This window comes from Orbicella franksi, chromosome 6 (genome assembly GCF_964199315.1).
Source record: "Orbicella franksi chromosome 6, jaOrbFran1.1, whole genome shotgun sequence".
NCBI classification, from domain to species: domain Eukaryota; kingdom Metazoa; phylum Cnidaria; class Anthozoa; order Scleractinia; family Merulinidae; genus Orbicella; species Orbicella franksi.
This window is the reverse complement of record NC_138150.1, coordinates 19,615,262-19,627,852: the sequence shown is the minus strand read 5'-3', so window position 1 is coordinate 19,627,852 and position 12,591 is coordinate 19,615,262. Positions and strand designations below refer to the sequence as shown.

Genomic DNA, 12,591 nt, shown 5'->3' with positions numbered 1-12,591 from the left:
TCGAGTTATTAACTGAAGAGACGTTGCATAATTTCTAAGCATCCCGCATTATAAGCTTTTTGTGGAGAATTCAAATTTTGAAGGACTTCGCTATTGAGCTGATACTGCATTACCAACGTCTCAGAATACCAAAGCCCTCAAAGAAGCAAACAATGCTTCCTCCGTCCGGCCCCCTAATTTGAATGAAAACAATATTCTTCAATCCGGCGTCGTATAGAGCAGATATTTTTACATTAATGCTTGGCATTAACAAAGACTTACCTCTTGAGTTTCCTTCTGATCCTTAGTGATGTCAGCATTCTCGTGAAGACCAAACACCTCCGGGTGAGGAATGAGAGGTAAGTCCCGGATGTAGTCCACATATGATTCATAGTCTCCTTTGGGTGGCGCGTAATATGTACCACTGTCCGAGAACCTGACGAAAAAGACACACACAGCTTAGATAAGGGAAGAAATATTTAGGTGTCAATGATTTCGTCGTCAAGTTATACCAGATTACTTTCACTTATCAAACTCACGACGGAAATCCCTCAGCGTACGAGTCTTAACCTTTCTTACTGAGTTTGATCGAAAATTATTAAAACGAACAATTTTTAAACTCCTCGAGATTCGTCAAAAAAAACACCATGCTACGCGCGATGTTTAAAGGAGCTCTTTCGCGGTATTTTGAGCTCTTTTGGCTACGTACAAAATTACCTTTAAAGCGAAGGAAACCTGAAAATAAAAGTTTACTGAGATAAAAAAAAAAAATACTAAAGACATAATAATAAACCATAAAGAAACAAGGATGGATAAGGATGGAGAAGATTGACGGCACGGATTACAAACGACGAACTTGAAAAATTCAGATGCCTGCCTGCTTGAAAATGTATTAACATTGTAAGAAGAACTTAGATGTTAATCACTTCGGAATTGTAGACTCGGACTTACTTGTGATCATCGCTTGCTATAATCTCTTCACATACAAAAATAGACAACAGGCACACCAACAGCCGGCGATCCTTGTCATCAGTCACGCGACCACCATAGTTACACTGACCAATCAGATACGTCAGAGCCTCCATAGGGACTTCAGCATAGTCGTTTAAAAACATCTGAAAGACAAGCGACTTTACTTTAGGGGCGTCTTACTACAGTAACATATGACAATGTTGACCTTATTCAAGTTCCTGCCCCACGCAGATAAGACATCTAATTTATGTACTCCTCAACAGAAAACGCACCGTTTTCTTTCGAGGAAAATAAAAATTTATTCTCAGTTTCTGTTGAGTGAAACTTCGAAAATTTGTTTCACAGCTTTCAGCTTGAAGATAACGTAGCTATTAAATGGCATGCACTTATTTTAAGACTTTTAATAACCCTCTTAGCATCTGACAGATTAACAAAGGATCGATCAATATCTTCATAGATTGATTATACAGTTGTGTGCATATAAGGGAATGAGACACAAAAATTACATGCCCGTAAACGCATAGATAATTTGTAAGTGCCATGTAGTCGTTACACCTGTAAACACCCCTCTAAAGCGAACATGCAGAGCGTATCCTTGAAGTATTATAATCATGTCAGTTTCGTCTCCTGGCAAGTCTGCACCACTCTCAAGGAGAACTGAAAATCATCGCTGATCCTAGTGAGCGTGCTTCAAAGGCAATAATACCTGTAACTGCCTCATGCTGATCCTGAGATCTGACTCGTTGAACTCGTAAGGAATGTTCCACCCCAGAGGGCCAAACTTCCTTCTCTCCTGCACCAGAGCGTGGAAGAAACAAAGACCAAACAACAGCTTCTCCCAAGGAGCGGGCTAAAATGGCAACAAAAAAGTTTTATGAAGTCAACTTGCTAACGATATTGTCATAAAACTAATCAATACAGAGCATCTTTGCGTTTCTTTCACCTCTCAAACTTATACAAAAGATCAGCTGATGAACGAGAGTTCTATTTCAATTGGCCAATCACATTGAACCAGGCTGCCCAGCTTCTTGCAATGGCGGCAAGTTCGATTCTAATCAATAGAAAGCACCTTTATGTCTTTTTTGCCTCATAAACTTAGGACAAAAGGTCTGCCAATCAACGAGAGACTTCTCTCTAAATTGGCCAGTTACATTGAGCCTAGCCGTCCAGCGTCATGCAATGGCGGAAAGTTCAATTCCATCTGAACATTCACCAAATAATTACGTATTTTCTCGGACTATCAACAGAGAACAATACTACACTGACATTACAGAATGTATATATTATGGGGTGTTAACCGTGGATTACCTGCGCACTGGTAAATAAATAAACAAAACCGACAATAAAGGCTCTCACCCTATTACAAGCTGTGAAGAATTCTCTGTCAGAAATGGGATCATTTAAGTATGAACGTAGCAGGTTCGAACGAAGTCCTTTGGGTGGTTCGTTGGTCATCTTCACCCCTAAAAAAGAGAAATGAAGACTAAACAAAGAAAAAGTACCGTAAAATCGATATTACGTGTTGCGGCAGTACACAGCTGGTTTAGGCCCCGTCCAAACTACGCCGTAGAAATTTTGAAAACGCCGCTTTGTTTCTACGGTTAGGCCTACCGTCCACACTAATCCGTCACGAAAACGCCGCTTTATTTCTACGGTTAGGCCTACCGTCCACACTAATCCGTCACGAAAACGCCGCTTTATTTCTACGGTTAGGCCTACCGTCCACACTAATCCGTCACGAAAACGGAGCTTTTCGAAAACGCTCTTCAAACCGGCGGAATTTAATAAGGGCGGTTTGCGTTTTAGTGTGGAAGGAAAACATTTTGAAAACGGAGATTTTCGAAAACGATGGCGTCGCGATAATCACGTGATTTCCCTGCTCGTATTTTCCTCAAACACAAATCCAAAATGACCAGTGATTGTTGAGTTTTTAAATTTCTCCGGCGTAGTGTGGACAGAAAACATTTGATGCGTTTTGAGATTGAAAATACCGTTTTCACAAAATGAGCACACAGGGGAAAATTGTATGCGTAATGCCCTAATGGAAATGTAATTCATTAAAGGAGATAAAGTATGTGGAGATTAGCAGATGAGTGGGCCACCTTTGCGTTGCTCTACGAAACAGATTTACATTAAAATCCATAGGCGCCCAAAAATGAGAAGTCCATCCACTGTTTTTCTTCCCTAATGTATACGTAATTCCGTTACTGTTACAACAAATGCAGTTGTTATCCTTCTGTGTAAAAGAGGAATACTGTAATACTGTAATACTGTGAACAAAAATAAAGAAAAAAAAAAGTTTGACAAAAAGTAAGTCACATGACTAACCATTCTGCAGAATGGAGACGGGGAAGTCTGGTGACGGGTAACTCGTCAGCCACAACCTGAAATCCTTGTGCGTGTTGTCTGGGACGAGCACGTCTTCACAGATTTTCTCCAGTTTGGACATCCAGCTTGTTGCTAAGTGACAGTTCTGAAGCACAACCCAGGTACCTTTCTTGAGAGCCTGTTCTATCATGCGGGCAGCAATGGGACCCTGGGAACGAGTGAAGTGGTTAGAGGGTAATAAGAGATATGATTGCAGTTCGAAAAGAAAGGAGAAAAATACTAAGGAAGAAGGCGAGCAATACGAAGTGTTATACGGCTGTTACTCGGTAATATTGTGATAAATATCCATTTCTTCTCAAACTCATTATTAATTCATCAAGTTTAAACCAAGGAAATGAAGACCGTGACGGTGTTTAGATATCTGATCTTAATTAGCATAGATTTTTACGATTTTATTTCTTCGTTTTCTCCTTAGTTTTTTTTTCGATTGAGAAGATATATCAAACACGAAAGACCGTGTTTGACCACATTTCCAAATACTTCGAAGTTCGTCAAAAATACTCCGCTGCACGTCGTATTCTCAGTGTTTGGAAATGTGGTCAAACACTGTCTTTCGTATTTGATATATTACTTTTTTCTACTCTGCGCGTCCTAGATGACTGAAGCGGCCGATCAGTTCATGACTTATATCTTCTTTACAAGAAGAGGGTTGAAATACGAAGTAAGGGAGAAAATACTAAGGCAGAAGGTTTGCAATACGAAGTGTGATACTACTGCAACTGAGTAAACTTGAAATTAATATGCATTCTCACACACCGCTGAGAGCCATGCCAAGCCGAACCACACAGCCTGACCTTTATTAACATAAGAACATAATTGTGTCACAATGACACAAAAAGTGGCTAGAGAATAATATCACCTCAACTTAACACATTCTACAAATACTTCGTGGGTGGGTGGGTGGGGCATGTCAGGCAATGGCGGATGGCAAAACAAAAACTGAAACCTTACACAAGCCACGTGACCTGAACCGCCGCGCACACCTGTACCTAGACTCCCAGCCGTGTGTGAAAAACGTTCACTCAGCCAACGGAAAACCACACTTACTCTTTTCTGCTCTACGCACGACTTTTCGCTCTACGCATGACTGCATTGGGAAATCAACTCACGACATATCACTTCACTTCTTTATCGACTAGCTCCTCACAAAGCATAATTAAAGATTTTGATATTGTAACTCGCTAACAGGGTTGCCCCTTTCTTAAAAAACGATGAGAGACCACGTAAACCGACACCACATGTTTCATAGCAGTTCGTACAAATCCCCACAAATCCCAGCTGCTACCACAAGGACAAGCAGTTACAAACGGAATCTAAATCTCACCTGCCCTTGACCAAGTGAAATCGTCTGAATCCTGTTTCCTCCAAATCCTTTGTCACTGGCGAACTTAAGCAGACCAGCCATTGGGTCGGCCCCAGGCGACAACACGAAGATAAGTGGCGCGCAGCAATGGGAATCATTGTAACTCAGCTGTAGGTTGAATGTTGGCGGCTCAATGTACGAACGACCCATGTTCTCCACGATATAGTCCTGACGACAAAACCTCAAGTTAGCAGATTCAAGTGAAAATAAGTACGTTTTTCTATGAACATGACAATGGAGAAATATGGGCTTTATCTTAGGGTGACAATATTAAAGCACCGAACGAGTCTCGGATGTTTCAATCTGTCTACTCGTTCTTTGAAAAGACGGGTTTCTGCAATGCATATGAACACAAAATGACAATTCTTATATCACTTGCCTTTTACCGCTTAAATTAAAAGATTAGTTGGTTCAATAAGACAATTTCAGTCAGGATGTAATTCAATTTGAATATCACCAGGCCACTCTGATGTTAAAAAAGAGAGCGTTTCAAAAGTGTTCCTGACATAACTTAGCAGTTTCTAACAGTCAACAGGATGCTTGTTAATCCCAAATCTAGGCGTTTTCGCAGATGTCGCCAAAATTACTTCTATGCTGAAATAGCATCAAATAACTGACGCAAGGGAACATCAAGACCAAGGTTATACAGTCTTATAAATACCTGAACTGCAGGAACAATCTTATCAGGCCTAAGGCAACGCAGGATCACCAACCTGGTAGACAAAGAGAACGTGTTTAGATGCGGCATCTAATCATACAGACAACTGAAACAACGTAAGAACGGATTGTGAATAGAAGTGATTTCCAAAGCTATAAACCTTAAAAAGATATTGTATGACTTGTAAGGCTGTTTGAATTTCACAAGGTGGAAAATGATTGGTCCAAACTAACCGGTCAAGTCCTGATACCGCGTCCCATGGATCCGGCATTCTCTCAGAATTGGGTGTGGCCGAGTCATAAAACACTTTCCAGCCAGGATCTGGGAAACCTGGCAACATAAATAGAATTAGACTTGTATCATCACAGGAGCGTTGCCTTGAGCGTGTGAATATAATTTCCTGTTTCACTGTAGCAGGATCTAATTGATAAACGTTGACTATAACACACTTTGCGACTGTGAATGAATTTCAACGACTATTTGCTTTAACTGATTGTGCAATGGACCTAAATACTCACTATCTTTGAGACCCTTCAAGTTGGGTAAATCAGATGCCCTCACGATCTCGGACCAGGCTTTTTCGCTCAACCACTCCGTGCACGGGTTTGGGAACGGGTTTTCCAAAGCAACTCCTCCGGTTAAAAGGAACCTCCAAACTTGATCATCGACTTTGTCCCTAAAAACATAAAAGTATTTGCTTCAACGCGGATTTTTTAAGCTAACGTATAAGCTCCTTGTCGTTAACTTAAGAGCCTTATACTTAAAAGTGATTCTCCTTGTAACGCCGCCAAGCGACAAAGTTTGTGATTAACTGTTTCTATTAATTTTTTTACGGTTTATTTTGTGGGCTCTGGTTGATTGGACTAATCAAAATAATCAAAAAAATTGACGGAAAAAAATTTCCTTAGAATGGAAAGAACCCTTCCCCAACAGCAAAAAAGCACACAAACAGACAAAAAAACAGTTCTTCCAGAGTATTTATGGATGTAGACGTACACGCACGCCGTCCAACAAAATCCCATTGTCGTCTTATTAGAGTTAATTTAGATAAAATTCTTCGGTTGGGAGCAACATAACTTAACGCTAAGAGCAGAAATCTAAAGTTTCTTTTCTGGTCAAACGGTTTCACGATGTAAAGAGCTTTTTACTGAAATCATCAGTGAGTAATGGGATATGAATGTAAAGCTCCGCCATGGCCGGTTCCAATAACCCGGATGAGAAAGGAGGGGGGTTGGACGTGGGGCTAGCCACCCCGACCCGTAAAAAATACTCTTGCTACGGAAACCACGACTACAAGAACCACATAAAATGATAAAAGCGAACTACCCGGGGGGGGGGGGGGGAATGTATGATGCGGAGCAGTCAAACCCGCAAGGGAACTGCCTTGCAGAATCTTCTCTTCCCCAAGACCGTCTCAAGGATTGGAACATGGTATGTGAGAACTTTATACGAGACGGGAAAGCCTGCACAGATGGCTATGGTGATGGACAAGTACCGAGTTGACGTTTTAGGACTGAGTGAAGTTCGATGGACTGCATATGGAAAAGCCGCTCTGGCATCAGGAAATGCGTTGTTGAATTGGTTATGTAAACAGCTTCGAATAGTTTGAAGGACTTTAAAGTGAATAGAATATGATTTTTTCTTTGATCCCTAAGCACCAAACAGACTTCGACAGTACTGTATATATTGTGATATTCCTATTGCAAGTCTGTCAATATATTTTAACACGTATCCCTGTTTAAGGCCAGCGAAACAAGCGATTTTCTTTAAGCCACTTACTTTCCCTTCAAGATGCCAATTGTCAAAGTAATGGAGAACAACAGCTTGTCCTTCTCGAACAGTGACCGACACACGTTGGAGTAGACGCTTTGTGTAAAATGCTCGTTCAAACTTTCAATTCTTTCCTCCAGGTCTGATGAGGGACGGCTGTTACTGATCGACTAAACAACAAGAATAAACAAGACAGATCAACACTCAATTTCTCATTACCAGATCAACACACTACCAAGCAGACAGGTGAGGAGGATACACTAGGATCAACAAGGAGATGTTGTCTTGGAAGTACGGTTTTTAATAAATACTGTAAATGTACATAAATTTGGAGATATTACTATGGTAGTTAGGCTTTTGATATTTGTTGTAATATGCCTTCCTATATTTAGGTTTTTTATTTTTGTATATATCCTATTATTGTGTAATCCACGTTAGGTAATAGCGTCGGGGCGTCTATTGATAGCAGAGATGCTTTGTAAGCTCCCTGAAGGGACTACCCTGAATTTTTTACCTTTAGATTTTTACTTTTAAATAAAGGTGTCTATCTATCTTGTTGGAAACAAATTCTCAGAACAAATGTTAGATTAAATTATTTTAGAAAACAGCCCTAAGAAAATACGTGCGCTGATTGGATAAAAATCATGTTTCTATAACTCGATAAAAACACAGAACTAGCACGAGCTGTTGACGTAATGATGGCGCGAGCAAAGAGAATTTACATTTCGATGATCAAAGTAAAAACACTTGTTTCCGTTGTTTTCGTCGCGGTGTTTTCTAAAAGAAATAGAAAACATATTCTCCGTGCTTCTATCGAGTTATAGAAACACTCGTGAAAGTTTTGGAGAAATCGAAAAAGTTGTGGAAACACTCGCCTAGGGCTCGTGGTCCCACAGCATTTCTCGTTTTCCCAAACTTCCACTCGTGTTTCTATTAAACAATTAGATTATGAGCTCGAGATTTCTATCACGCATAGAAATCGAGAGCGAATAATCTAATTGTTTTAGTATAAATCTACCAGTCGTTCAAAACTTTATCTAAATCCATTTCACAGACACTTCAAAAACCCCAAGAAGCGGCCGTCATTTTGTAAACAAGGGCACAGTGCTACGCTACTCACTATCTATCACAGATTATAGATCACCACTAAATTTTCTCCGATTCTTATTGGTTTAAATTGATCACGTGACGCGATAGTGTTCATCCGCGGAGAGACACTATCAACCCATAGTGCCCGTCCGAGGAAAATGCCCGGATGGATAGTACTCGTCCGTGAAAATATTTCTGTAAACAAGCGGGCTTATAGAAAATAAACAATTGAATTTGTATTGAGAGGGTTTTTGTTTGTTTTCTTTTTCAAATTTTACATTTGGCTTTCACGGCTTTCATCTAAAAAAAGTTGAAAATAATTCAATATGAATTTTGAACTGGCGCGCGGAAGAAAATTTAGTGGTGAGCAATAAAGACAATAGAGTGTTTCTGTCGAGGAACTATCAGACCGATAGTTCCGAGACAGAAACACTCTATTGTTTAAATAGATAGTGAGTAGCGTAGCCAATCAGAGAACAGCATTCGTGATAGAACGCTAGTAGATTTATACTAAAACTCGATAGAAACAAGGTATATGTTTTCTGTTTCTTAACTAATGAGTAATACGCGCATACCTGAAGGTAGAGGTTTATGAACCAAGTGAGCGAGTACTGGTACATAGGCTCTATGTTGGCCAAGTCTGAGATACAAAAGAACAAGATGGACGAATGAGTCGCGACTGGTTTGTAGCCGTTACGAGTTTCGTCAATTTCCTTCTCTGTTGCCGTGGCGATTTCCTGTAGATAAACAAACAAAAAAATTTAGTAAGACTGAATTAAACCAGAACAAAAGCCGGTAACAGTTCATATTTCAACTCATTAAGTTTGATCTGGCCTTGGTTTTTAGCAAACCGAATAGCGCTAAATCGGGATTAAAATTAACCAAGATTTTTCGTTTTTGTCGTCGTGAAGCGATTGCCACCGCAATTTTAACTAGAGTTTGTAGTCAAAGCTAAAACTGTCGAGCAATAATAACTGGGTGATATGATTGCTGATAACTTGTAAAACTAAAGCCAGCCAGTCAAAGAACTAATTACCGCGGGCCTTGCCAGCGAAAAAGGCACAAAATTATACGCTAATATCTCTCAAATAAAAGAAACTATAAAGTTCTTATTTGCCGCCGCAAAGGGTCAGGTTTTTATTGATTAAAGAACATCAAAGCAGTCTAATTAAAAACGTCTTCCATCGCACTCTTGATTGCTGTGTCGCAAATTGGCACTCCCGCTTCATTGCCGAAAACTTGAAAAAGCACGAGTGTGAAAATTTCTACTACGAAGTAAAAGGAAAGTGAAAAGTTTTTTAAGGATGCGAGGAATAAATTCAAATTGAAAGATCATCCAGCGCTCGTTTATTAAGTTCCTGTGCCGCCATCTGGCATTTCCAATTCCAAGAATAGAACAGAGAGACTTAAAACTTAAACACTAATGAAGAGCTAACAGCCAGTTTTCTGTCAGCTTTAACAACCTTTAGCAAATCATTTTACATCCATTAAGTGGCTAGGCTCTCTTTGGCGGCCGGTTGTCCGGAAAATTAACACGACAATGTAAACAAAACCTGTATTAAACGGCCATCTCTATTAAGCGGCCTTTGTGATATTCGCATCGCCCCTACTATTGACTCATTCTTCAAAGATTTTACGTAATGGTGATTTAAAACCACTTGATGATTATTTAAAACGCAAACAAATCTTTGCTCAACATCTTTATTCAGGCTTGAATTTTTTTCGCACTTTAATTTCGCAGCTGCTTAAGTTGTGTGTATAACTGCAATGATCAACCATGTCTACATTAGTTTTGTTTTGCTCCCCTTTTTGTATCACAATGCTACTGAACTTCGCCAATAAAAATTATAATTCACATAGTCTATACAGTCATAAAGCTCTCCGCACTAAGTTTTATACACACGCTTTACCTATACCTAGGACTAAGACAGCTCGTGTTTCTTATTATATACAGAAGACATTAATTAACCGAAAACACTAAAAGTGGGGCATTATGGCATATCATGGCCATCGCTTAGTTCAGTGATTCACAATTTCTGAGCCAAGACATGTTCCTCAGTATTTTGATAACAGCGTGTCTAATGTGTCTCATCTTCCAGCAGTAAATTACAGGGTTCAAAGATGAATTAACGAATACGAGAGTAAATGAGACAAGCAGAAACTTCTTCAAAGCGACACTCGGGCCAAAGATTTCGGGACCCTTTAAACTGATCATAAAAGGCAAATAACAAACCAAATACACGAGGTATACATAAAATACACTGACTGCAGATTTAATGAGCCTAGAAAAATTTGCCATTTCGCCAGTCTGTGCAGCTTGTTGTTCTTGCAGAACTTGAATCTCATTCTTGTGTCGTCTTACGACTATGTAGATTCTGATGTAAACCAGTGTTGTAAGGAGAAGACCAACAACTCCCAGCAAGACTGAAACGAGGTTACGAATGTCAAAAGAAACCCACAAAGTCATCAAAGAAAGAAATGCACTCATCTGCCATATTGAGATTACCACAGCAACAACACGCTTGTAAGTCACAAGTTCCTGATATCTGAGATGAAGGTGAATAGCTAAGAACCTGTCTACACTTACTGCCACAACACCAAAGAACGACGCCATTGAAAACAAACGAGTAACCAGGAAAAAAGCCTTGTACGTGTTACAGCCTGGGTTATTTTCTTGTGCCCATTTGACCAGGAGTGAGATGTAGAATAGCTGGACCGATAAACCAACACCAACATCAGAAACAGCAAGACTCAGGAGCAATGTTTTTAAAGTCTTTGGCAACGACGACGTTTTTCGTATCGCGTGGATTGTTACAGTGTTCAACGTGATGGCAGTATAGGACAGAAAACTGTTGAAGACACAATTTGTGATAATGGTCGAACGAAGCTCTTCAACTTCAGAGACATCGGAATACAGCTGCCACAGGAGTTCACAAGATGATTTCTCCATATCTTACAAAGTTAAAGTTTTTCCCCTTGTTTCAACGCACTGGACCACTGGAATCACTTTCTTAAGTGACTATTTTTAGTAAAGCAATGCAGCATGATAGAGCTTTTCCTGACCTCGCTCTTCCAGATGTTACGCCTTCGACTTAAACAGACAAAAGTGAATGGCAAGTGATATTTTGCGTTCAAATTATGATAATTATTACGTGGGTCTTGAATTTCCAAATATTGATCGCAAAAAATTGAAGAGGTAATTAAAACGTGAGCCGCGCACCTTTGTGTGAGTTTTATTAAGCAAGCTACGTGTTCAATACGCGTTGATAAATAAAACCATAAGAGATATCTCCAAGTTAGACCTCTTGGACGTGGTAAATGAGATATTGCAAGAATACTAACCAATGAGGAGCCTTAGCTATATATTGAACCAAAAATAAGTTAGCACGCACACAGTATTCGATAACATAATATCAAAATAGAAACAAAGCAAAACAAAAGGATGTTTCTATTTTAAAAAGCCGCTTAGAATATTAATCGATGGCGCAGTTTGGTTCTGCTAGACGCGGTGAAAGACCGCTAATCAAAAAGATCCTTAGCTAAAATGAGTGGGTGTTGATCGAAAATGAGTTTTTACCTTCAAAGGAATTGATATTATATCAATATTGTCAAAAGAAAAACACAACACGAACCAGAATGTCTTGAGAAACGCTATTACTGTGTTACAAACCATACCATTGTCACTTGAGAAAGTTCTGACAACTTTTTGCTGGCTTCGATATGAACCAACCATTCAAAACATGGGAACATTAAACCCTTTGTTTGGTGACGTTCTTGTTGGCGTCGTCGCCGTCGTGGTTTACTAAAAAGCGGCCTTCGCAGGTCAAACTCACGTCAAATCACAACACACGCTAATTTTCAATATGGCCGACGTAGTGCGGTGGCACTCACGTAGAGTTGCTAGCTGTGTCTTGGTCTTATTTTATGTAAATCGCCGGAGAAGAAACAGAAAGCAGTGGAGAAATAAAAAGATTTGGACGAAACCGTGTATCAGCAGAAATCCCTCCCTTGGCACGTATAACACGCTGGTCCAAGAGCATCGCACAAAAGATGCTTCCGTTTTTCTTGTTTCTTTTTAGTATTTTTGTAGGCTGCAGATAAAACGTCCCACACAGACGGACAATTGTGAACCTCTTCGATAAAATTAAAACTGGCTTCACGTTCATCTTGACGTTCGTCCTCCATTTTGTGAAGTGTCACGCAAATCGCGTAAATAGGGCGCGTGTTTTGATTGGTTGACAGTTACCAACACACGTATGTCAATCGTTCAAGCATCAAATACGAGTTTAGCAACACGAAAAAGTTGGTGAAAAAGTTGGCGAGAATACAGGCAAGGTCTGTTTGTCGCCAACAGTTTGCAAACGTATTTGCG

At 39.8% G+C, this 12,591-nt stretch overlaps 2 protein-coding genes across 2 annotated transcripts in view; both read right to left on the bottom strand.

Annotated features, from left to right (window-relative positions):
* LOC145489463 (dynein axonemal heavy chain 3-like) overlaps positions 1-12,591 on the bottom strand; it is a 105,014-nt gene that overhangs the window by 1,607 nt on the left and 90,816 nt on the right. The window contains exons 71-81 of the mRNA XM_081468443.1: positions 8,795-8,956; positions 7,140-7,300; positions 5,879-6,036; positions 5,594-5,690; positions 5,364-5,415; positions 4,664-4,870; positions 3,280-3,487; positions 2,308-2,414; positions 1,658-1,801; positions 931-1,094; positions 262-415 (exon numbers count right to left, since the gene is read on the bottom strand). Coding sequence (XP_081324569.1) covers positions 262-415; positions 931-1,094; positions 1,658-1,801; positions 2,308-2,414; positions 3,280-3,487; positions 4,664-4,870; positions 5,364-5,415; positions 5,594-5,690; positions 5,879-6,036; positions 7,140-7,300; positions 8,795-8,956 — 1,614 coding nt within the window. The remainder of the gene's footprint in view (positions 1-261; positions 416-930; positions 1,095-1,657; positions 1,802-2,307; positions 2,415-3,279; positions 3,488-4,663; positions 4,871-5,363; positions 5,416-5,593; positions 5,691-5,878; positions 6,037-7,139; positions 7,301-8,794; positions 8,957-12,591) is intronic.
* On the bottom strand, positions 8,964-12,589 carry LOC145489472 (adenosine receptor A2b-like). Its single transcript, XM_081468451.1, has one exon. The coding sequence runs from the start codon at positions 11,167-11,169 to the stop codon at positions 10,234-10,236; it is 936 nt and encodes a 311-aa protein (XP_081324577.1). The 5' UTR covers positions 11,170-12,589; the 3' UTR covers positions 8,964-10,233.

Coding starts and splice junctions, on each gene's coding strand:
- LOC145489472 (XM_081468451.1), bottom strand. CDS start 11,169: ATGGAGAAATCATCTTGTGAACTCCTGTGGCAGCTGTATTCCGATGTC.